This window comes from Cherax quadricarinatus, chromosome 25 (genome assembly GCF_038502225.1).
Source record: "Cherax quadricarinatus isolate ZL_2023a chromosome 25, ASM3850222v1, whole genome shotgun sequence".
Classification (NCBI taxonomy): Eukaryota; Metazoa; Arthropoda; class Malacostraca; order Decapoda; family Parastacidae; genus Cherax; species Cherax quadricarinatus.
The window spans coordinates 10,435,059-10,462,173 of record NC_091316.1 but is presented as its reverse complement, the minus strand read 5'-3'; the positions used below and the strand labels follow the sequence as shown (position 1 = coordinate 10,462,173).

The following is a 27,115-nucleotide window of genomic DNA, read 5'->3' as shown; positions in this document are numbered from 1 at the left end:
CTCCCACCCTCAATCCTTGCCCTCCCATCCTCCACCCGTGAACTCGCATCCTCCACCCCAGCCCTCCCACCCTCCATCCCTTTCCTCCCACCATCCATTCCTGCCTTCCCACCACCCATCCCAGCCCTCCCACCCTCCATCCCAGCCTTCCCACCCTCCATCCCAGCCCTCCCACCATCCATTCCTGCCCTCCCATCCTCCATCCCTGCCCTCCCATCATCCATCCCTGCCCTCCCACCCTCAATCCCTGCCCTCCCACCATCCATCCCTGCCCTCCAAAACTCCATCCCTGCCCTACCACCATCCATCCCTGCCCTTCCATCCTCAATCCCTGCCCTCCCACCCTCAATCCCTGCCCTCCCACCATCCATCCTTGCCCTCCCACCCTCAATTCCTGCCCTCCCACCATCCATCCCTGCCCTCCTATCCTCCAGCCCTGCCCTCCCACCATCCATCCCTACCCTCCCACCCTCAATTCCTGCCCTCCCACCATCCATCGCTGCCCTCCCTCCCTCAATCCCTGCCGACCCACCATCCATCCCTGTCCTCCCTACCTCCATCCCTCCCTCTCCTCTCTCTCTCTCTCTCTCTCTCTCTCTCTCTCTCTCTCTCTCTCTCTCTCTCTCTCTCTCTCTCTCTCTCTCTCTCTCTCTCTCTCCTCACCTGTTTTAGGGGAACAAGAGAAAAACAGATAACATAGACAACACACTTTAAAGAGTTAATTAAAATGAACACAAGTGTTCTGACAGTAATAAGGAACACAGTGCTCTGACAGTAATAAGGAACACCATTGTTTTGAAAGTTATAAGGAACACAGTGCTCTGACAGTAATAAGGACAGTTATAAAGAATACCAGTGTTCTTGCAGTTTTAAGGAATACCTGTGTTCCGAGTTATAAGGAACACCAGTGCTTCGACAGTTAATTAAAATGAACACCAGTGTTCTGAAAATTAAAATGAACACCAGTGTTCTAAAAATTTAAATGAACACAAGTGTTTTGAAAACTAAAATGAACACCAGTGTTCTGAAAGCTAATTAAAATGAGCACGTATTCTGAAAGTTTGTAATAACGAACACCAGTGTTCTAAAAGTTTGTAATAATGAACACCAGTGTTCTGAAAGCTAAAATGAGCACCAGTGTTCTGAAAATTTGTAATAATGAACACCAGTGTTCTGAAAGTTAATTAAAAAGAACACCAGTGTTCTAAAAGTTAGTAACAGAGAACACCAGTGTTCTGAAGGCCAAGGTAAGGACCAAGGTTGGTTGGTTTCTTAAGTTTGAAGCCTATCCACTACACCTGGATCATTAATGTTGCATGTCGCCTATACATCAAACGTTAAAGATATTTTAATCTCTAAAATACGGATACAAGTAAACTCGGCGTATAAACACAGATATACACCGAGATGTATACACGGAGATACACACACACCTCTCGGTGTTTATCTTTGAAAATGAGAGTCGTGTCTTTAAGAGCAGTTTAAGAAGTGCTTAGGTTTGGTAGGTCGTGTTGACCAACAGTTTATAGGTGGACCCAAAAGCTAGAGCTCAACGACCGATAATTCACACACACACACACACACACACACAGTGAGCGCCTGTGACGAGTGGGGTTCCAGAGGGGTCAGCCCTACGACCAGTGCTGTTTCTGGTATTTGTGAACGACATGACGGAAGGAACAGACTCCGAGGTGTCCGTTTGCAGATGATGTGAAGTTGAGGAGAAGGATTCAGTCGGACGAGGACCAGGCAGAACTACAAAGGGATCTGGACAGGCTGCAGACCTGGTCCAGCAATTGGCTCCAGGAGTTAAATCCCACCAAGTGCAAAGTCATGAAGATTGGGGAAGGGCAAAGAAGACCGCAGACGGAGTACAGTCTAGGGGGCCAGAGACTACAAACCTCACTCAAGGAAAAAGATCTTGGGGTGAGTATAACACCAGGCACATCTCCTGAAGCGCACATCAACCAAATAACTGCTGCAGCATATGGGCGCCTAGCAAACCTCAGAACAGCATTCCGACATCTTAATAAGGAATCATTCAGGACCCTGTACACCGTGTACGTTAGGCCCATATTGGAGTATGCGGCACCAGTTTGGAACCCACACCTAGCCAAGCACGTGAAGAAACTAGAGAAAGTGCAAAGGTTTGCAACAAGACTAGTCCCAGAGCTAAGAGGCATGTCCTACGAGGAGAGGTTAAGGGAAATCAACCTGACGACACTGGAGGACAGGAGAGATAGGGAGGACATGATAACGACATACAAAATACTGAGAGGAATTGACAAGGTGGACAAAGACAGGATGTTCCAGAGATTGGACACAGCAACAAGGGGACACAGTTGGAAGTTGAAGACACAGATGAATCACAGGGATGTTAGGAAGTATTTCTTCAGCCACAGAGTAATCAGGAAGTGGAATAGTTTGGGAAGCGATGTAGTGGAGGCAGGATGCATACATAGCTTTAAGCAGAGGTATGATAAAGCTCACGGTTCAGGAGTGACCTAGTAGCGACCATTGAAGAGGCGGGGCCAGGAGCTCGGACTCGACCCCTGCAACCTCAACTAGGTGAGTACAACTAGGTGAGTACACACACACACTATGAACTATGTGTTCTTGAGGACAGTTAACCTTTAGTCAGAAGAGCTGCAGAGGCAAGAGTAACCTTGTCGTGGTGATGAAAATACTACAACATAATTTTGATGGAATCTGAATAAGAAAAATTACAGAGTAAATCAAACACAAGGAAAATATATATTTTTTCTTAAATTTAAAAGTATTTCTTCAAAGTCAGTTGGCAACAAATGTTACATCAAATGTTAAGATAATACTTCATAAGTGGTCGCTGCTGCCTTCAGCAGCTATTACGATGTGTTCTTGTATGCTCTTGAAGACAGCCAAAACGCACTGACTTTGTTACAGCCTTTGATAAGTGCGACCATGGGGTAACTGCACACAAAATGCGTACAAATGGAATGACTGGGAAAATGGGCAGATGGATTTTTAACTTTCTCACAAGTAGAACCCAAAGAATAAATAGTAAACGTACTAAAACCAGGAGCTGCTACAGTGAAAAGTTGTCCCCCAAGGCACGGTACTCGCCCCACTTTTCATTTCTGACATAGACAGGGATATAAATCATCCTTTGCAAACGATAATATAATCTATATAAAAGTGGCATCCATAGAAGAAACAGCAAGTCTCCAAGATGATACAAACCAAGTGTTCCAGTGGACCACTGACAACAATATGATATTCAATGAGATCAAATTTCACTTATTACGCCAAGAGAATGGAGAAAAAAAAGATCAGAGTACAAGACAAGCTCAACAAAGCGTAAATCAAATATGAGACCTGGGAGTGATAATGTTAGAAAATCTCACGTTCAAAGAGCATAACAACATTTGTATCGCGACTACAAGAAAAACAATAGAACTCACTGAGTTCACTCTTAATGGATGCGTGGTGCCCATGTTTTTTACTGGAGGTATTTTGCACTGTCTGCGAAGTCCCTTGTCATACGGAGTGATTTCCGTGTTCAGCTTTGGGATCAGTCTCTCAAGGTCACCAGCAGCAACAGCCTGGTTAACCTAGCAAGCATCAGACAAGCACAAGGGACAGGTTGCAGCTGTAGGGGAAAACTCTCAAAACCAGTTATAGGTCCATCATAGGAAGACGGATAGAGGGTAAACCAATGAGAGAGGAAAGACGAGGAAATGAGAGGGAGGGGGGAATAACAGAGAAGAAATGAGAGAGGAGGAGAAAGAGAAGAGAGAAGGGACACAGACGGGCAAAAGCAATAAATGGGAGCGGTTAATAACTCAGTGAGTAAAAAGGGAAGATAATGAATGTGGAGGGATGGGAGAGGCAGGAAGAGTGAGAGGGAGTTCTGGGTAGAAGGGAGAAGGGAAAAGGGGGGAAGGAGGGAGTGGTAGGAGAGAGTGGTAGGGAAGGAAGGGGAGAGGAAGGAGTGGGAAGAATGGATGAAGGAAGGAAGGGGGAGAGGAGGGAGTGGGAAGGAACGAAGGGGGAGGGGGAGGAGGGGGAAGGAAGGAAGGAGGAGAGGAAGGAGTGGGAAGGATGAGGAAGGAAGGTGGAGAGGAAGGAAGAAGGAAGGTGGAGAGGAAGGAAGAAGGAAGGTGGAGAGGAAGGAAGAAGGAAGGTGGAGAGGAAGGAAGAAGGAAGGTGGAGAGGAAGGAAGAAGGAAGGTGGAGAGGAAGGAAGAAGGAAGGTGGAGAGGAAGGAAGAGGGAAGAAAACACAAGCACGACACTTTAGCATAAAATATTACGTGTATTGGAGATCTTGCTCAGCGTGATGAACGACCAGGATGGGCGGGTAGTGGCGGGTGATGGGCGGGTAGTGGCGGGTGATGGGCGGGTGGTGGCGGCGATGGGCGGGTAGTGGCGGGTGATGGGCGGGTGGTGGCAGCGATGGGCGGGTAGTGGCGGGTGAGGGGCGGGTGGTGGCGGCGATGGGCGGGTGGTAGCGGGTGAGGGGCGGGTAGTGGCGGGTGATGGGCGGGTAGTGGCGGGTGGTGGCGGGTGATGGGCGGGTGGTGGCGGGTGATGGGAGGGTGGTGGCGGGGAATGGGCGGGTGGTGGCGGGGGATGGGCGGGTGGTGGCGGGTGGTGGCGGGTGATGGGCGGGTGGCGGCGTGTGATGGGCGGGTGGTGGCGGGGGATGGGCGGGTGGTGGCGGGGGATGGGCGGGTGGTGGCGGGGGATCGGCGGGTGGTGGCGGGTGATGGGCGGGTGGTGGCGGGTGATGGGCGGGTGGTGGCGGGGGATGGGCGGGTGGTGGCGGGGGATGGGCGGGTGGTGGCGGGGGATGGGCGGGTGGTGGTGGGGGATGGGCGGGTGGTGGCGGGTGATGGGCGGGTGGTGGCGGGTGGTGGCGGCGATGGGCAGGTAGTGGCGGGTGATGGGCGGGTGGTGGCGGGGGATTGGCGGGTGGTGGCGGGGGATTGGCGGGTGGTTGCGGGTGATGGGTGGGTGGTGGAGGGGGATTGGCGGGTGGTGGCGGGGGATTGGCGGGTGGTGGCGGGGGATTGGCGGGTGGTGGCGGGGATGGGTGAATAACGAGGGTGGCGAGGAGGGGTGTAATGAAAAGGTGGCGAGGAAAAATCAGATGACGAGGGAAAATGGGTTGATGTTGAAGGGTGGAGGGAAATGGAGGTCGAAGGGAAGAATGGGAAAATAAAAATGGGAAAGTGAAAGATGGGAGAGTGAAAGGAAACAGACTAGATGGGTATACACTCGTCCAGACACCGGGAGAGACATCCACCTGTGACACCACAAGTTTAATGAATCAGATACCAGTTAGGGGGAAAGGGACTACAAGTTCTATTCCTCAAGTTGAATATGTAGGGTAAGAGAGACAGGCTCTATTCCACAAGTTGAATGGGAAGGGTTAGATAAGATAGGTTCCATTCCACAAGTCGACAGGCAAATTCCCAACCACATGTGTGCACATGCCGTCCTATTAATACAGAAACGTATATTTTCCTATTTTTTCCTTAAAACAAAAATAACTATTTGTCCTATAAGGCAGAAGGAATTATTTCATTACATTAGTGGAGAAGCGCAAAAGAGCCAGGTTTGATCCCAGGGAAGGGAAGAGGTAACTAATTATTTGAATCAAGAGCCCCTTCACCAGTCTTAAGACATCTTCCACTCGGAGGGATTTGTGGCCGCATACCTAAATGGAGTCTACCTGGAGGGCATTCCTGGGATCAACGTCTCCGCGGCCCGGTCCATGACCAGGCCTCTTGGTGGATCAGGGCCTGATCAACAAGGCTGCTACTGCTGGACGCACGTAGTCCAACGTACGACCCACAGCCCGGCTGTTCCAGCACTGACTTTAGGTATCTATTCAGCTCCCTCTTGAAGACAACCAGGGGTCTACTGGTAATTCCCCTTATGACTGGTGACAGGCTGTTGAACAGAATTGGGCCCTGGAAACTTATTCTTAGTGTACCTATGGCGCCCCTACTTTTCACTGGGGGTATGTTGATTCGCCTGCCAAGTATTTTGCTTTCGTAAGGAGCGATTTCTGTGTGCAGATTAGGGACCAGTCCCTCTAGGATCTTCCAGGTGTAGATTATGATATATCACTCTCGCCTGCGCTCCAGTGAGTACAAGTGAAGTGCTTCCAGGCGTTCCCAGTAATTAAGGTGTCTGATGGAACTTGTATGTGCAGTAAAGTTTCTCTGTACATTCAAGGCAGGCGCCTTGAATGGGGATGGTAATGTACAGCAGTATTCCAGCCTAGAGAGAACAAGTGATTTAAAAAGGATCATCACTGGCTTGGCATCTCTTGTCTTGAACGTTCTCATTATCCATCCTATCAGTTTCCTCGCAGATGTGATAGTGGTATTGTTGTGATCCTTGCAGGTAAGATCTTCGGACATTACCACTCCCAGGTCCTTCACATTACTTTTCTACTCTACTGTGTGATTAGAGTTTGTAGTATATTCAGTTCTAGCTATTATTTCCTCTAGTTTTCCATAGCGGAGTAATTGGAATTTGTCTTCATTGAACATCATACTGTTCTCCCTTGCCCATTGGAAAATTTGGTTTATATCTTCTTGGAGATTTGCCGTGTCCTCGATGGATGACTCTCATGCAGATCCTAGTATCGTCTGCAAAGGATGATGGATGGATGATGAAGGATGGATTTTCCTGAAGGGAATACGTGCATATTTTTTCCATTTTTTCGTAAGAAACTGGATTATTTTCTTATTCTTCATAGGGACGGGCAGCAAACAGCTTAATATGAAACACAGAGGGTGAGACGGGAGACAGATAGGGTGAGACGAGTGACATATAGGGTGACAGGTTGACAGATAGGGTGATACGGGTGACAGAGTGATACGGATAACAGATAGGGTGATACGGGTCAAGAAGTGATGTGGGAGACAGGGTGATAAGCGACAGAGAATATGAGACAGGGTAATATGGGAGACAGAGTGACACAGGAAACAGGGTGAAACAGGAAACAGGGTGATACAGGAAACAGGGTGATACAGGAAACAGGGTGATACAGGAAACAGTGATACAGGAAACAGGGTGATACATTCAACAGTGATGTGACTGACAAGACAATTATTTAGAAGGGGGTGAGAGAAGGGGCGAGAAGGCAGAGGGGATGGGGGGATCATAAAAAAGGGAGGGATTGAAAAGTAAAGGGTACTGAGGAGAGAAGGGATGGAATACGATTATATCACTTTCGAAGTTGGGGGAAAACAAGTTGAGGTGAATATGCCAGAAAAATGAACAATATTAAGACGAAGAGGCGAGCCAGGTACAATTATGAGAAAGCTAGTGGGAAGATAACTGGAGAGGAGAAATACGAAGAACGGAGGAAATGGCAGGAAAAAGGATGAAGTGGATGTAATAAAGGTTGTGGAGAGGCAAGCGGTATTGCTGGGTTCCTTTTCTGACCAAACTTTACTGAATATTTTGTAACGAAAGTTCGATAACAAAAGTGGTGAAGAACTAGAAAAGAAGGAGAACTAGAAAAGAAGAAGAAGAAGAAGAAGAAGGAGGAGGAGGAGGAGGAGGAGGAGGAGGAGGAGGAGGAAGGACAAGGATCATCTCCATCTCTCCAGGTCTTCTTGCAAGGCTCAACCCACAAGAGCCTCTCAGCTGACAAGAGCACAACCCACAACAACCACTCAGCTGACAAGAGCACAGCAGCAACATAGCGTGTGCGGGATGGCTCTAGAGGTTAATTAAACACGTGAGATTACCTGTAAACGACAGCGAGCTGGGGAAGACGACCCTGACTAAATTAACAGGCGTGGATGAAGGCGTGTTTGTGTGGTTGTTTCTTTACTCCCTGTAGCTGTACTCTCCTAGTACTCCCTAGTACAACTAGGAGAGTTGTAATCCCCAGCCTTTAGTTGTGTTTGCATGGGTCAAGGTACAGCTTCTAGTCCCCTCCGTTTTCTGATTTCTGATTTCTGGTCTCCAGAAAGGGATAGGGATCGTACTTGCTCTTGAAACTGTGAAGAGTGTTTGCCTCAACCTCTTCATCTATTACGTTCCTGTGGCTCTCCTGTGTTCTCTGGCATCCATTATAACAATACAGCGATGAAAGGTGGAGGGAAGAGGAATCAGTATGGATTGCCACACACAAACATCAATCCTTACGGATAATAAAACCAAGCTCTCACTGCTTCTCCCCTCCCGCTCTCTAAAGCTCTTTCCCTTGAGGTAGGGGAGGGTGTAAGGGAGGGGAAAGCGAATGGGGAGAGAAGGGGAATCAGAGGGAAGAACAATAAGAAAAGGAGGCATTAAAAATAGGGGAATGGTGTTGACCCAACTGTATCCTTTACAGCTGAATCTGATTCTTTTTCTGACACAGCTTTGAAAGTACAATCTTAATTAAGAGCAGCATTCGTACGTGTGGTAAGTAACTCAAACATGCCACTCTGTGTGTGTTTGTGTAGCGGCGACCAATACAAGCATCAGCCTCATGTTTTTATCAAAGTTTAACTTCACCAGTGTTTACGAGGCTTTAAACGCTCTTCACGTACGCCCATCTCATGCAGTGAGAGACGTGCGGGCGTATCTACGATGTACGCCTGTCTCATTTGGTAGGAGAAGCGTGGGCGTATTTGCTATCAGCACTCTTATATTTTAAGTATTTTTTCTGTGTACTGTAATAGCTTCTCCAAAAGGAAGTCTATTAAAATATGTTATATGACAAGATACAATGAATGAAGCTAGACACACCGCAAGGGCGTGTCCTCTCTCTCATCTTTTTAGTATACTAATAAATATGAAAAAGAGTAAAAAACAAAAAGAGGTGGAAAGATTATGCGCCTCTGAGAAGGCTGACATATAGCAGATACTATAGTCATATAGCAGATGCTATAGTCGTGTTGTGTGTTAAATATTTTGCACTCTGCCAGGTACACCGCTCTCTTGTCTCATGAACGCGTAAGATGACACACGTAAGATGACAACACTTACATAAGAGGACAACACGTACGATAACACGCAAAATAACACATAAGATGACAACACGTAAGATGATAAACACGTTTTGCAAACTACTTTGTACATTCAGTATACACACACCTTAAACACTTCCGTGATTTCTCATATTGTCAAGGAACAATGTGAGGAACATAATGTGAGAAATCACGAAAGAGCTTGGAATTTCACTATTTTTTTTCACCGTGGCTATTTTGCATACTGTGATATCACCTGTTTACTGTGATTTTATTGCATACCTTAATCATGTAATATTTCCTTTCTAATTTCCCCCCCCCCCCATCTCATCTTTCCAATCTTCTTCGCCATCGAGTCTCAGACCCCCGACTGCAACTTACTAAGGACATTAAAGAATTTGCTGGGAATCTGAAAAAAACTGTAACTGTTTAAGACGTAAACTATTAGGGATTCAGTGAATTGTCTCTGGCAGCAGGTCATACACGAGTGTCTTATGGGGAAAGTTAGTGAGATAACTGCAAAAGTGATTGAATCCAACAAGTGAGTCTGAGATATCAGAGGTCTGTAACAGATATGCATCAGTGTATTACGGATTCCTTTAAGTGGTGTTGTTGGATGAGCGCTTAGTGAAGTTAGACACAATGGGTTTACCAGGTATCTTGCAGAAATCTGCAAGAGTCGAGGGAAGTGTACCATCAACCCTAAAACTAGTAACTGGAGTTACAAAAAGAAAATAAGCAACTCATGGGTATTCTTACACTCAACGCCAATTTTACTCAATTTAAAATCCAGAAATGTCACAAATATTATCTTAAGAGAATACAAGATGACATGTAAAACTGCATCAATTTAAAAATATAATATTTGTGACGATATAATCACATGTCAACCTTCCGGGGAGTGGAGGCTTATGAACCGGCATGAAGAAAAACAATAAAAAAAAACAGATGACGTTACAGCTGGTTACAAACATAATATGTAAAAATACAGGAATTCCTTAATCTTGAATGAGTATAAACATCAAGTAACATCAATGGAAGACCAGTTAAACTGGACCGTAGTGTACTGTCACGTGTTACGTTCATTCAGAGAAGTGATGCTGTACAGTAAATTCTTCACTCATGGCACTATTTAATAATCCGTGCCCCGAGCCATTAAAACAATATACGTCTGTACATCTGTCCAAGGCGAGACGTCTCTCAAGAGGTCCATGTGCTTCTACCGTAAAAAAACAACACGTACCTTATGTCAACACACTACTACCCACCTCACACGTGCCTGCATAGTAAATATCACCCATGTCCACATACACTACCACCCACCCCCGCACTCCTCACATGTTTGTTACATCTCAAACTCATCAACTAACTACAAGACTACTGAACCAGTAATGAAATGCTTGAAGATATTCTCACCATCTTATTGGCGTCTCCCAGCTCAGGCTGATGTTTCATTACCTCAGGTATGCAATCCCATCCTGTATGACTGAATATGACAAGGAACTCATTCTGTGATGAAATATGACAGGAAACTCATTCTGTGTGATGGAATATGACAGGTCACCCATTTTGTGTGATGGAATATGACAAGGAACCCTCGAGGTACTATTATATGGAATCGAGTAGAAGCACACTGGTAATGTATCCAGTTTTGACTAAGAAATGTAAAATGCAGTTCACTCCCATTCAACCCGTCCTCCACAGAAACCGTTCCTTTTCCAACCTAACACACTTCTATGATATATATATATATATATATATATATATATATATATATATATATATATATATATATATATATATATATATATATATATATATATATATATATATATATATATATATATTTAAATATATATATATATATATATATATATATATATATATATATATATATATATATATATATATATATATATATATATATAAAGTCATGAGAAACGCTAAATATATAAGAATCATACAGCGCTTAAGGAATGGAAAGAGTTGTAGATGAATGGTTTAGAGAACCGACACGTTGCTAAATTAGACACATGTGCAGCTCTTGGGTATCTTTACTGAGGAAACGTTTCGCCACACAGTGGTTTCATCAGTCCATACAAAGAGGAAACGTGAAGAACAGGAGGAGAATGAGGTAATCAGTCCGTCAACCTTGAGACGATGTGGTCAGTCCATCAATCTTGAATAGAATACAGCATATGTGCGGAGAAGTAGCTACTTTCACATTGGACAAATGTGACACCACCTACGACTGTTTATATACGGTATATAAGCTACTTCTCCGCACATATGCTGTATTCTATTCAAGATTGATGGACTGACCACATCGTCTCAAGGTTGAGGGACTGATTACCTCATTCTCCTCCTGTTCTTCACGTTTCTCCTTTGCATGGAGTGATGAAGCCACTGTGTGGCGAAACGTTTCCTCAGTAAAGATAACCAAGAGTTGCACATGTGTCTAATTTATCAATGCAAAGAGTGAGGAGCAACCAGGTTTGATTCGAGGTAAGAGAGGATAATTTCAGCTCTTTGAATCAAGAGTTTTTCACTAACCTCAAGTCCTTCCTTTTGAAGGAAAAAATCTTTATAGAGAGCGTCAACATCTGAGCGCACTGAGCTCACAACAAATTTAAGAAAAATATATTTTAACTTCAACTAAGTTGTTGTTTGTGCTTAATTAAGTTAACTTTAATCCAACTGCATCAACGTTGTGGTAAATTCTGGCAGCGGAGAGGGACACCATTGCTGATTAAATAGTTGGAAACCACACGCTTGTTATTTACTGTGGAGGGCGAGTTGCCCGAGCATCCCCCCCCCCGGACACCCTCAGGGATGCTGCAGGAAGCAAATGGAATTACGAAAAAGGGAATTTTACCACTAATGAAAATTTTCGTCGGTCTTCGTCTTGATGATGGCAAGGAAGAAGGATGGTAAGGGTCATGTACGTTTCAGAAGTTTTTGTGCACAACGTGATGTACAGTGTGTGTACGTGGTACGTCTTGTTGCGGGAAAGCGCACAAGAGATGAGTTTCCCGGTGTGTACACACACACACACACACATATATATATATATATATATATATATATATATATATATATATATATATATATATATATATATATATATATATATATATATATACTATGTGCAAAGTTTGGAAAATTGTATTAAAGAATACGTTTCGCTCGTCAGGATTTTTTTTAGTCCAATACATTGTGGAAAACACGTGTAAATTAACATAATGGAGGACCTGTGTAACGTAGGAGGGGAGTGTGGAAAATAAACCACGGTACGGGTGCGATTTGAACCCAAGGCGAGTGAGTCGTAAAACTCCAGGCCAGTGCGTAAGCCACTGGACCAGCTGGCTACAATAAGATTCATCCAATTAGGTATATTTACATACCATAGGGAGGTTTGCATGGGCCACCACTTTGACCCCACCCGTACCGTGGTTTGCACTAGTTTTATTACGATTTCGTGAGTCGCGTGGAACAATACACTTGCTTCACCTGACAACCTTGTCTTGGCGGCCCGGCATCACTTCATAAAGCTTATGAAACGTTAAAAACCACTGTGTATAAAACTGTATTGCTCAAACAGTTACCTGCTAATTAAGTGCAGTGACGGATATATAGATATAACAATAATTCTGAAACTTCGGCCATTTAGAGTAAGCAATGAGGATAGTCGGTCAGATGTTAATTAAACTGCCAGCGGTTGTAGCTGCGACAGTACAAAAACTGGTCTCAGGTGTCACAAGAATGGGGTACAAACAAGAGGCATTTTAATTAACCTGAAGGATAAAAACAACAAAATAGCGATAATTACAGATGGCAGTAACTATGCCTCTTAAATGAAACTGTAAAACGAAACACAGGTTAGCAGTCACCAGGAATGGTTGTCCAACACACTTCCTCCTCCACACAGACATGCACATAGAGAATTAGGAAGTACAGCCACCAGCTGAACCTCTACTCCAACCTTAAATACGTAAGCGCGCGCGCGCGCACTTCCATGCCCCCCATACAGACGCACACGCACACAGTCATCTCATTTCATCTTGCTCTACATCTCTGAAAACTCAAGAATTAAGCTTGCTTTCACTAAAATTACGAGATCTAATGACAATATGGAGAAAAATACATTTTCAATGTTGTCGTGTAAGAGATATTTGAGATACAAGGTGATTTAACTGCACGAAATAATTATAGTAAACTTAAATCACGAAGATACATCATAAACAACCAAACAACACGAAAAAGCGTGAAATTATAATAAGGACGTCTAAGAAGCGGCTGTATACATATTTTGAGAATTTGTTTTAAAGATACAATATATGTTTCACATACACAAATAACCCGCACATAAAAAGAGAGAAGCTTACGACGACGTTTCGGTCCGACTTGGACCATTGACAAAGTCACACTAACCAGAAGTGGGAGAGGACGGCTATATATAGGCAGGAAGAGGTGGTGGTAGTAGTAGTAGTAGTACAAGAATGGTATATAATACCGACAAGATGAAATTAAGACACATGCGCAACACCCGGGCATCCCTATCGTATATATATGTTTCACACATATATTAAAGCATCCACGAAACAAATAGATTAATAGAAAATAACATACTGCGACCAGCCGAGGATCGAGCCCAAGTTATTGAACTAGCCTCCTGGGAAGCTAGCTAAATTCTCGAAGCCTTAGTCCACCACGCCACCATATATCTAGTATCTTTCTCATCAGAGCTAACTGTGGTGTCTTGTGTCTGATAACCCTCTGATACTTCTCGAAATCAGTACACCTTCACCTAAATAAATCATAGCTTCCTTGCAAGGATATGGCTACAAATTACTGTCTCAGTGTCTAATAAATAGAGACTTAAAGTTATATCAGTGAGGGGAAAGTCTCCCTGACCACTTACTGCACTACCTGCAGTACTGCAGGTGCTAGCTCACTTCCAGTAATACAGACCGATGTCTGCTATCTGCTAAAAGTAAACTGCAGATTTCGTTACTGGGTAAAACGAAAGCCTTACAAATCCCTCTGCAAACTAGATATACACCTTTGTGTAGACAATCAATCATCTGCACACCATCACAAAAATGTACATAATTATTATCACTACTACTACTACTACTATTAAGTGAAGCACTAATCCGGTATCGTCATTCAAGGCTCGATGCTGCGTCCACTAATAGCGAGACAGACATATTTACTCACTCATGCTTACTATTTTGGCTAGTAACGGCTGGATTCTGAGAGAACAGACACAGCAGACAAAAACCATATTCAGTCAGAGTCAATGTTGGTTTAAGCACAAGCAGCAGCTGAGGCTAGTCACTGATCAGTAGTGACTCATTCTCACTGCAGATGCTGAAGCATCTAACATGTGGGACCGACTTAACATTGAAGCTCTAAACTTCATGACTCAGACGGCAAGAATATTGGTTTAAATAGTATTAGGATGCTAAGGCTTCTTGACATGCGATAAAGAGTGAATTTGCGACACACCGAAAAGGTTTTCCAGATAAAGGTGACTGGATAAAATGGTTTGGCTGTAGACGTATACACACATGCCTCTGTCTTCCTGCATTTTCCAGTATATTAATTTACACTTATTATATACCTAATAGGAGTCTGTGTTCTTAATTCCTCTCATAGCAATTCCAATGAAGCGATTCTCTAATATATATCAATGTTATTGTATACCGACAAGTATATTAACAAGACACAATATGAGGTTTATGATATTTTATTGACATGACGTTTCCTCCGCCAGGGACTTTATCAACCAATAAAGTCCCCCAAGGAAAGAAACGTCTGCTCAGTAAAATATCCCAAACCACATACTGTCTCTTATTAACCCGCATATCAGAGGGTTCTGTTTTCCACTCACCTGACAGAACTGTAAGTACCTAACTACCTGCATGGCTGCTGACTACTAACCAATGACGCTGCACATCACCTTTTTCTCAGCATATTTTGATTACAATAACATTTGAATAGAGGTCACAGTTACAGATCAAACTTTTATTGTGATAACATTTCCCCTCTGTACAGAACATCAAAGATTGAAAGATAGCAATTTGATAAAGCTCTACAGAGAGAGAAACGTCGTCCCACATCTCATCCTGCTTGTGTTTACTACTGCGAGCAGTAGGCTGCTATATCCGCACTAATATTAAGCTGACACACGTGATCACGTCTGCACAACTCCTTTCCTTAAAGCTTATATCACAATTCCTATTAATCAAGAATGATTTATAACTTGTATCTCGCACATGATGGAAAGTACACGTTTCTCGACGCCTGCCAGGAAATATGGTGGTGATTCTTCTCCTCCTTCCCTCTTACTTCCACTTCCCCCTCCTTCCACTTTCCCTCCTTCCACTTCTCTTCCTTCCTAGTTTTTCTTCTTTCCTCTAGGTTAACGAAGACATCACTAGATTCTGTTCAACCTTCCTATGCATGCTGTTTAAAAAAATTCTTCTAGAGGTCTTCTGTGTTGGCGAAGGGCTCTGGATTCCTTAGATCAAAGCCGATTACCTCCCATTCTACAGGGCCCGTATGAATTAATCATCTTACTGTTAATATAAGAACACAAATAATATAAATAATAATAATAATAATAATAATAATTTAAAAACTAAGAATATAAAATAGAATTAGTAGAGTAGTGAAAATATATACTGTATACACTTCACTTGTTTTTAAAATACGTTCTTCTAAAAGCATTGTTTTAAAAGTGGTTTAACTGATTTAGATTAATCTTTCATAATACTAATAATTATAATATACGAGTTTGTTAATACTTCCAATTCACTGATGTGTTTCAAACACGCAAACAGGATTAAAAATTTATTATTAAGAACAGCCCCAAAGCAGACCAGTTGAACACGGGGTTAGGTGTCTTGCCTAGCCTGAGTCATCCTTATATTGTTAAACTTGAACCAATTATTATTGTTGTTACCATTATTGTTAATATTATTACTATTATTATGATTACTGCTGTTGGTATTATTATTATTATTATTATTATTATTATTATTCTGATCGTTAGTTTAATAAATGTAGATATGCCATATAGTACCACTATTTTCAGCTAAGACTTGCTCTTCTAACACTACAACAATGCCACGAAAGCAAAACGCGGGACAACCTGCAAGCTGAATTCCTTCACCTGATACCCGAACATTTATCCTTTTTCGTAAAACTAAACTAATAACTTAGATACTAACGAATTAACTCATCCATCTCATCTCCAATATTATTATTATTATTATTATTATTATTATTATTATTATTATTATTATTACGATGATGATGATGAATTTATTCCTCTGCATTGTCTTCCAGATTGTACTTTGTCATATGGTTTAAACAAGTGTCAGATTCTCCACATTTGTTAGAGACAAAGCAAGAAAGATGAGGAGCTGCACATTCACATCCAAGAAATAAGCAAGACTGGTCATTGCTGCAGCTGCAGTGGATCAATTTCAAGACCTCTGGTGGTGCAAACCAAACATCCCGAGGTAGAGGAAACTCACAGAGCCTTCTCAAGCTCGTCTTTCTCCTAACCAAATTTCTCTGGATCAAGGTCTCGAGATCCCTCACCTAGGCCTGCTTTCCATATGCAAGAAAGGAAAGAAGAGAGTTCAAATGCAGCTGATGTTTTTTTAGGAAACCTAGTTGTATCATCATACTTTTGATACGATGCTCATGGTGGCGTCAATGATTGCGTGAACACTGATGATTTCTTGAATTCTGCTGGTAACATATTTCACAAAATTTGCAACTGGATCTTGGTCAATGAACCTCTCAGTGGATGGCACATATATATAAGACAATGACAACTGGTTGACCAGTTGCAGAGGCTGATTTACCAATTCGTTATCTGTTTCCGTCAAACACTGAGGCTGGAACTGGTGCTAGTTTTTTAGCTCATTTTGTTCTTTATTTAACATCATGAGATTAATTTCTGAAAGTAAAAATATAGCACTGTTAATTAATATTTAAAAAAGTGCCCAAATATGAAGGTAATAATGTCATAATGAATCAATGATAAATTAAAGTAAAGTAACCTCATATGCTCACTTATCTAATCATTAATTAAATCATAAATTATCTTTGCCTTGAAAATGTGAGACTTATTTAACTAAGATACTCGATGTTCATGATGATTTATGTCTCTGTGGGAATTCACAGGTGATCAATTACCACCGTGGCAGCCATCTTAGACTTTCAAATTCCTCAAGGGTGACAGTGACACCTGAAGCTTACCTAAGTCGCTTCAGGTAGCGCGACTTTAGGTAGCGGGGGAAGCGATCTGAAGTCGCCTCTCCACGTTCCGAGGCCTGGTCTCAGACAGGGCCTCCTGGTCGCTGGCAGACTGATCAGGCTGTTGGTGCCGGCAGTACAACGTATGCACTACAGTCCGGCTGATCAGGTAATGACTCGAACTTATCGCGTTCCCTCGTGAGGACAGATAGGAGTTTGTTGGTAATTATCCTTATGAATGAAAAGAGGGCATTAAAGAGTCGCGGCCCCTTTACATTATTGAGGTCTCTCTTAGCGTAATCTTCTCACTCTTGCTTCTTATTGGAGGTATTTTGCACTATCTACCAAGCTTCTTGCACACCCTCTACATTGTCAATTTTGACACCTAGATGACTCAAATTCTGCGGAAAACAATTATGCAAAAAATCAAGGTTAAAAAAAATCAAGGTTTAACAAAAAATGGGTTTGGTAACCAAAGAAGATGTAAGTAAGAAACGAAATTAATATTTTTGTTGTTGGTGTTGTTACTGCTGTTATTATGTAGGTCCTTCAAGTTATACGCAACCAGCATGACCTTAAAGTCACCAGGTCTACACAGGTCCTTAAGGTCACGAGCACTACACAGGTTCTCAAGATAACAAGCACTACACAGGTTCTCAAGGTCACCAGCATAACACAGGTTCTTAAGGTCACAAGCACTCCACAGGTTCTTAAGGTCACCAGCACTACACAGGTTCTTAAGGTCATCAGCACTACACAGGTTCTTAAGGTCACCAGCACTACACAGGTTCTTAAGGTCACCAGCACTACACAGGTTCTTAAGGTCACCAGCACTACACAGGTTCTTAAGGTCACCAGCACTACACAGGTTCTTAAGGTCACCAGCACTACACAGGTTCTTAAGGTCACCAGCACTACACAGGTTTTCAAGATCACAAGCACTACACAGGTTCTTAAGGTCACCAGCATTACACAGGTTCTTAAGGTCACCAGCACTACACAGGTTCTTAAGGTCACCAGCATTACACAGGTTCTCAAGGTAATCAGCACTTCACAAAAACAATGGTTTTAATCCAAAATTTTGAAAGATTTCATGAAGAGTTAATTAAAGCGACATGATGAATGCATCCTTCAATACATTCTTAAATACATCCTCAACTTATTCTTGAATACATCCATGGACGAGGCCATAGTTGCAAAACGAGAAAAAATGGTGCCCAAAGGATACCAGAAAGTATTTTTTCACACAGTAGTTGAACAAGTGGGATGGGCTAGAAGAAGTGCTACAACCATTGGAATTCTAAACTCTATGGTAGATTACATGACATTAAAAATACAGCTCCTACTCCTGTAAATACTGAAGACTTTTACAGTCATGCGGAGGCGCTAAATTCACGGGGATCCAACAGTTCCTGGGGAATAGCTGTAAAGAGGTAATAACACACAGGCAATCACAAGTTTCTTGACACCTACCCATACGGTTTCTGGACTGAGACACAAGTAGTGGAGTATACAAGAGGCAGAGTCTTGGAGACTTCCATACTCTGTTCCACTTGAGTTACATCAACGCTTCATGCGAATGAGTGAAGAGAAAACGAAAGACGCACTGATGGTTCTGTTAATGTATGCCTTGGTTAGTGAAGCTCACAATCTGGCTTGAGTTAATTCACAAGCCAGCTACACTAATCACTCCTGGCCCCTCTACTGCTACTCTTAATGGCTGACTACACTTCTCACTCAGCTTCTGCTAGCTACCAGTATACTGTAGCTCGAGACTCAAGTTTAGCCTGAAATCAAATTACTGGCCTTAAATTTTTTTTTAATCTGGTAAGACTGGTCGCTCACTGCTAGATCATATCTCAAATCTTGGCAAAACGAATTTCATTAGTAGTCCTGATTATACTTCTTAGTGAATGCCGAGGAAGTAGAGCTGAAGAAATTTGATGCTGACGAACTAGTACTAGCGTGAAACAAGGTCAAGCCAGATCATTGCAGCTTGTAGGAAGAATCACCAAGAGTGATCATCTCAGTGATCACTTGTCAGCCAAATCTTGAGCAAAGTTCTCGATCTTACCTCCTTTATATAACTACCCTAATGACAGCGTCTGGGCAACTGCTGTTCCTGGTTGACAAAGCGCATCTCAGGTGTCGCTTAACTCTCTAGAAGAATACGCTTGTAAGTTTCCATTTTCGTTTTCCTTCAACACTGCTCATAACGATTAGTTAATCGCACAGTCAAGACCACTTCTGTATCTTCCCTCATAACACCAATCAGTGAGCGGGAGTATCTATATTCCTTTCATTTGTATATTTTTCCAGCTGGGTAATTTTTTACCGAGTCATTAATACTCGGTGAATAGTACTGTCAGGATCGATCTCGTCTGTGACTTCCTACACGATAAACAATGGTCCGTGGCTGGCAGGTTGGATCCCCGGCCACTCACGTACAGTACTGTGTGGTGCTCACCCTCTCGCTATCACAAGGACACTGGCACTTGTTGCTGGCACTGTTATAATGGTCTGTGTTGTCACCAGTAGCACAGTGTTTATGCAGTAGCTAAACATTTAAGTCAACGGGCACTCAAGAGTACAGCTGGCACTAACACGTGTGTTGCTGGCACACTTCGATACTTACCTAGCTCACTTGCGGATCCCGACGGAGGCAGCGCCGGAGAGAGAGTGCGATGAAACCTACTGCGGAAGAACAGTAGGGTGGGGCGTGGATGGAGGTGGTAGCACAGCAGGTAAGACCACTGAAGCAGGTAGAACAGGCGAGCGAGAGAGGGACACTACTAGTGAGTAGGAACTACTATAAGGCACTCCCAGAGAAACCCAAGTGCCAAAACGCCTTCACAGTGCCGCCTGTGGTGATCACGCACACCGACCTACCCCTCGCTTCCCTCTCTAAGTTTCGGTCAACTAGAATGAGTGGTTATATAACTGCAATACTCATTCTTCGCACTACAACCCAGACATCCCTATCCAGCCAATTCTCTCTCTTGAGAAACTAACCACCCAATCCACGTACCAGCCGCGCAGACTCTTTGGAGGAAAGAATAATATAAATATGATTAAAGAAAATAAAAACCAACAGGAGGGGAGTGAAACCCTTGGGCGTCCGTAGCCACACGTCTGGGCAAAAATAACCATAGTCGGTGCCAGAGACCAAACACACACACACACACACACACACACACACACACACACACACACACACACACACACACACGCACGCACGCACACACACACACACACACACACACACACACACACACACACACACACACACACACACATCATGCCAACCCACACTTGCTTGTAAAGACTAATGCACCTATCCTATGATGTTTTCCTTTAGATCTAAGAGGAGACGAGGTTGTAGCCGGCAAGGTGACACAAACTGTACTGGCCAACCAGATGATCGAGGATGAGTGTGCGTCTGGCCACACAGCTGAGATCATACAGATATAGACGATGATTACACAGGTGACATGTAAGGTCACTTATACTCAGTGGTGGTGGATGGACGGGTTAATACAAATGTCTTGGATGAGCTGGTTAATGCGGTAATGAGTATCAAGGTGAGTCGACTGCGTAAAGGAGTGGAAGTAGGAAGGCTGGTAGTAAATAACAGGCTTAGCAATTCGGCTGACTGTATCCTTGACTGCGATGTTTTCTAGCTTAGTGGAAAGCCTGGCTGCTAGAGTTGTTCCTCTCGCAGGCTTGGCTAACGGAGGATCAAGCCTTGCAAGTAATTTCTCTGAATGACCCACACGAGTTTCAGGTGGCGCTACAAGTGTATAATCCGCTCTTACAGACAGTGTTACAAGTATATCACTGCTCTCACAGATGGTGCTACAGATGTTTCACCTGCTTTCACAGATGGTGTTACAATTGTTTCACCTGCTCTTGAAGAGACACATGTGCAACACTTAGGTATCTTTATTCGAAGACGTTTCATCAACCAGTGGCTTTATCAGTTCAGTACAAAGGCAATTTAAAGATAATGAAACTGGAAACAGTAGATGAGATAATCATTCCCTCAGCCTGGATGCCGGTGTTCACTAACTTTACCGTGTCCTGTAGCTCGTTTGCTAACACACTCAAGTCACACACTGAGGTCCGTGGTTCGATCCCCGGTACGAGTGAAAACTTAGTTAAGGCGCCTGTTGTCCCTGGTCACCTAGAGGTACATAGGTATCTGGGTGTTAGCCGACTGGCGTGGGTTACATCCTGGGGACAAAATTAACCTAATTTGCCCGAAATGCTCTACATAACCAGGGGTTTTCTATACAGTATGTCACTGAGGCCAGCTATGGTCTGTATAAATTGTATCATGTACCTGTATAAATAAAGATTAGTATTATTATGGAGGAATCTGAAGCTTAGACAGGAAGATGAACTTTCATATACCGGAGTCAGATGAGGTACAGCAGTTGAAGCTGTGTCACAGGTGAGCGGGACCCACTACTGGAAGTAGGTCATGCCCATGAGTTGGGACAGAGATTAGCAAATAAGTTGTAGGAACTATTCTCTGTACCAAGACTCCGTTCACGGTGTTGCTGTATCCATTTCAATATTGGTTATATCTACAAGATGAGGAAATAAACATGTGTATGTGACTATTTCCCACCGTGTTGATGTTATATGCCAGTACCGTAATGATCACCAACTGTTACAGATGGTGCTTCAAATGCTTTACCTGGTGTTACAGATGGTGCTACAAATGTTTCACCTGGTAATGCATATGGTGTGCAACAGGAGGTTGCACACCATCAGATGGCCAACCTGGTTTGCCCACTGCACTAGAGGAGCATCTGGTGGGTGGGGAAGGCAACATTTGGCTTGGCTGTTTACACTGAGATCACAGCAGCACTTGAAGTCACTAAGAATGAGACAGTTGACTCACGACGTGGTCACTTCTGATAATACTCTGCTACCACTGAACATCTGCTACCGTGGATGAGCACCTTAAGGAAGGCCCCCAGATGCTGTACCACCCCTACGTATTTAACACTTCCTTGTCTCATTTCATATATATATATATATATATATATATATATATATATATATATATATATATATGTCGTGCCGAATAGGCAGAACTTGCGATCTTGGCTTAAATAGCAACGTTCATCTTGCCATATAGGACAAGTGAAAATTTGTGTATGCAATAATTTCGCCAAAATCATTCTGAACCTAACGAAAAAAAATATATTTCACTGTGTTTGTTTAGTATTAAATTATTGTAAACAAATCTAAAATATATTTAGTTAGGTTAGGCTAAAATAAATTGTTCTTGTTATAATAAGGTTAGGTAAGTTTTCTAAGATTCTCTTGGTGCAAATTTAAAAATTTTTACATTATCATTAATGAAAAAAATATATCTTTAAACGTATAGGAGAAAATTTTAGAAAAGACTTAATTTTAAATGAGTTCTTGCTAATTGACCAGTTTTACATATTCGGCACGACATATATATATATATATATATATATATATATATATATATACACACACACAATTATTTTAAATCTTCGATTATGATTTTATTCAACTAGTTATGTACTCTCCCACACTACCATACTCGTACTCATGACTAATGTTCTCTCCTCAAAACCAGATTATATTGCATTACTTCATTATATGTATTACATTACATTACTTTTATGCAAAGCGCCCATGAAGGCTGGACACAGTGGGAACACATGAAGGCTGGACACAGTGGGAACACATGAAGGCTGGACACAGTGGGAACACATGAAGGCTAGACACAGTGGGAACACATGAAGGCTAGACACAGTGGGAACACATGAAGGCTGGACACAGTGGGAACACATGAAGGCTGGACACAGTGGGAACACATGAAGGCTAGACACAGTGGGAACACATGAATGCTAGACACAGTGGAAACACATGAATGCTAGACACAGTGGGAACACATGAATGCTAGACACAGTGGGAACACATGAATGCTAGACACAGTGGGAACACATGAAGGCTAGACACAGTGGGAACACATGAATGCTAGACACAGTGGGAACACATGAATGCTAGACACAGTGGGAACACATGAAGGCTAGACACAGTGGGAACACATGAATGCTAGACACAGTGGGAACACATGAAGGCTGGACACAGTGGGAACACATGAAGGCTAGACACAGTGGGAACACATGAATGCTAGACACAGTGGGAACACATGAATGCTAGACACAGTGGGAACACATGAATGCTAGACACAGTGGGAACACATGAAGGCTAGACACAGTGGGAACACATGAATGCTAGACACAGTGGGAACACATGAATGCTAGACACAGTGGGAACACATGAAGGCTAGACACAGTGGGAACACATGAAGGCTAGACACAGTGGGAACACATGAAGGCTGGACACAGTGGGAACACATGAAGGCTAGACACAGTGGGAACACATGAAGGCTAGACACAGTGGGAACACATGAATGCTAGACACAGTGGCACTCATGAAGGCTAGACACAGTGGCACTCATGAAGGCTAGACACAGTGGCACTCATGAAGGCTAGACACAGTGGGAACACATGAATGCTAGACACAGTGGCACTCATGAAGGCTAGACACAGTGGCACTCATGAAGGCTAGACACAGTGGGAACACATGAAGGCTGGACACAGTGGGAACACATGAAGGCTGGACACAGTGGGAACACATGAATGCTAGACATAGTGGCACTCATGAATGCTAGACACAGTGGGAACACATGAATGCTAGACACAGTGGGAACACATGAATGCTAGACATAGTGGCACTCATGAATGCTAGTCACAATGGGAACACATGAAGGCTAGACACAGTGGGAACACATAAAGGCTAAACACAGAGGGAACACATGAATGCTAGACACAGTGGGAACACATGAATGCTAGACACAGTGGGAACACATGAATGCTAGACACAGTGGAAACACATGAATGCTAGACACAGTGGGAACACATGAATGCTAGACACAGTGGGAACACATGAATGCTAGACACAGTGGGAACACATGAATGCTAGACACAGTGGAAACACATGAATGCTAGACACAGTGGGAACACATGAATGCTAGACACAGTGGGAACACATGAATGCTAGACACAGTGGGAACACATGAATGCTAGACACAGTGGGAACACATGAATGCTAGACACAGTGGGAACACATGAATGCTAGACACAGTGGAAACACATGAATGCTAGACACAGTGGGAACACATGAATGCTAGACACAGTGGGAACACATGAATGCTAGACACAGTGGGAACACATGAATGCTAGACATAGTGGGAACACATGAATGCTAGACACAGTGGGAACACATGAATGCTAGACATAGTGGCACTCATGAATGCTAGTCACAGTGGGAACACATGAAGGCTAGACACAGTGGGAACACATGAATGCTAGACACAGTGGGAACACATGAATGCTAGACACAGTGGGAACACATGAATGCTAGACACAGTGGGAACACATGAATGCTAGACACAGTGGGAACACATGAATGCTAGACACAGTGGGAACACATGAATGCTAGACACAGTGGGAACACATGAATGCTAGACACAGTGGGAACACATGAATGCTAGACACAGTGGGAACACATGAATGCTAGACACAGTGGGAACACATGAATGCTAGACACAGTGGGAACACATGAAGGCTAAACACAGTGTGAACACATGAATGCTAGACACAGTGGGAACACATGAATGCTAGACACAGTGGAAACACATGAATGCTAGACACAGTGGGAACACATGAATGCTAGACATAGTGGCACTCATGAATGCTAGTCACAATGGGAACACATGAAGGCTAGACACAGTGGGAACACATAAAGGCTAAACACAGTGGGAACACATGAATGCTAGACACAGTGGGAACACATGAATGCTAGACACAGTGGGAACACATGAATGCTAGACATAGTGGTACTCATGAATGCTAGTCACAGTGGGAACACATGAAGGCTAGACACAGTGGGAACACATAAAGGCTAAACACAGTGGGAACACATGAATGCTAGACACAGTGGGAACACACGAAGGCTAGACATAGTGGCACTCATGAATGCTAGTCACAGTGGGAACACATGAAGGCTAGACACAGTGGGAACACATAAAGGCTAAACACAGTGGGAACACATGAATGCTAGACACAGTGGGAACACATGAAGGCTAGACACAGTGGGAACACATGAATGCTAGACACAGAGCGAACACATGAATGCTAGACACAGTGGGAACACATGAAGGCTAGATACAGTGGGAACACATGAAGGCTAGACACAGTGGGAACACATGAAGGCTAGACACAGTGGGAACACATGAATGCTAGACACAGTGGGAACACATGAATGCTAGACACAGTGGGAACACATGAATGCTAGACACAGTGGGAACACATGAAGGCTAGACACAGTGGCACTCATAAAGGCTAGACACAGTGGGAACACATGAAGGCTAGACACAGTGGGAACACATGAAAGCTAGACACAGTGGGAACACATGAATGCTAGACACAGTGGGAACACATGAAGGCTAGATACAGTGGGAACACATGAAGGCTAGACACAGTGGGAACACATGAAGGCTAGACACAGTGGGAACACATGAAGGCTAGACACAGTGGGAACACATGAAGGCTAGACACAGTGGGAACACATGAATGCTAGACACAGTGGGAACACATGAAGGCTAGACACAGTGGCACTCATAAAGGCTAGACACAGTGGGAACACATGAAGGCTAGACACAGTGGGAACACATGAAAGCTAGACACAGTGGGAACACATGAATGCTAGACACAGTGGGAACACATGAAGGCTAGACACAGTGGGAACACATGAATGCTAGACACAGTGGCACTCATGAAGGCTAGACACAGTGGGAACACATGAAGGCTAGACACAGTGGGAACACATGAAAGCTAGACACAGTGGGAACACATGAATGCTAGACACAGTGGGAACACAAGAAGGCTAGACACAGTGGCACTCATGAAGGCTAGACACAGTGGGAACACAAGAAGGCTAGACACAGTGGCACTCATGAAGGCTAGACACAGTGGCACTCATGAAGGCTAGACACGTCTGGCACATGATATGAGGTTGGAAGTATTGGAGAGATGGGAAGGAATAGAGCTCAAGCAAAGCTTTTGGTAAATCTTTAAAATGTGAGCATCTCTGAGCGTCGACCCAGCCACACGAAGCTCTCCCCTTTCAAGCAGAAAGTGAAGCTTAAAAAAAATAAATATTTTGTTTGTGAAGCTTAAAATATAGCAGTCTGTGAAGCTTGAAAAAAAGTATTTATGAAGCTTGAAAAAAATATTTTTGAAGCTTAAGAAAAACATTTGCTAAGCTTTAAAAAATATATGTGAAACTTTAAAAAAAAATTGTAAAGCTTTAAAAAAATTTCTGAATCTTGTAAAAAAAATATATGAATATTGAAAAGAAAAATATTTATTAAGCTTGAAAAAATTGTGAAGCTTGAAAAAAAATTGTTAAGCTTGAAAAAAAATATTTGTGAAGCTTGAAAAAAAAAACGTGAAGCTTGATAGGACTAACATTTTATTTGTGAAGCTTGAGGAAAAAAAACTTATTTAATCTATTATTTACACTAGCACAGGATGCAATACTTCCCTCCGCTTACGTTAGCTCTGCGCACACGGAGTAATAAAAAGGTATCGTCATTTGTGCATCACTCTAGCCAAGAAGGTGATTGTCACCTCTGTATATCGTAGCTACAGAAGGCATCGTCAGCGCTGCACAATCGTAGCTATGAGAGCTATCGTACTAGTCTCTATCATACTAGTTATAAAAAGTATTGTCGTAGGTATCGTCACATCTGTATAGA

The 27,115-nt window shown here is 43.1% G+C and overlaps 1 protein-coding gene across 12 annotated transcripts in view; it reads right to left on the bottom strand.

Moving 5' to 3' along the window:
• Positions 1-27,115, bottom strand: part of LOC128689952 (uncharacterized) — a 1,227,005-nt gene that overhangs the window by 802,714 nt on the left and 397,176 nt on the right. The window contains exon 1 of one of the 12 annotated variants that reach the window (XM_070088629.1): positions 18,712-19,664. The exons of the other annotated variants lie outside the window; for them this stretch is intronic. Within the exon in view, the coding sequence (XP_069944730.1) occupies positions 18,712-18,779 (68 nt within the window). The 5' untranslated portion in view covers positions 18,780-19,664. Of the gene's footprint in view, positions 1-18,711; positions 19,665-27,115 lie in introns of those variants that run through there. 12 annotated transcript variants of the gene reach the window in all.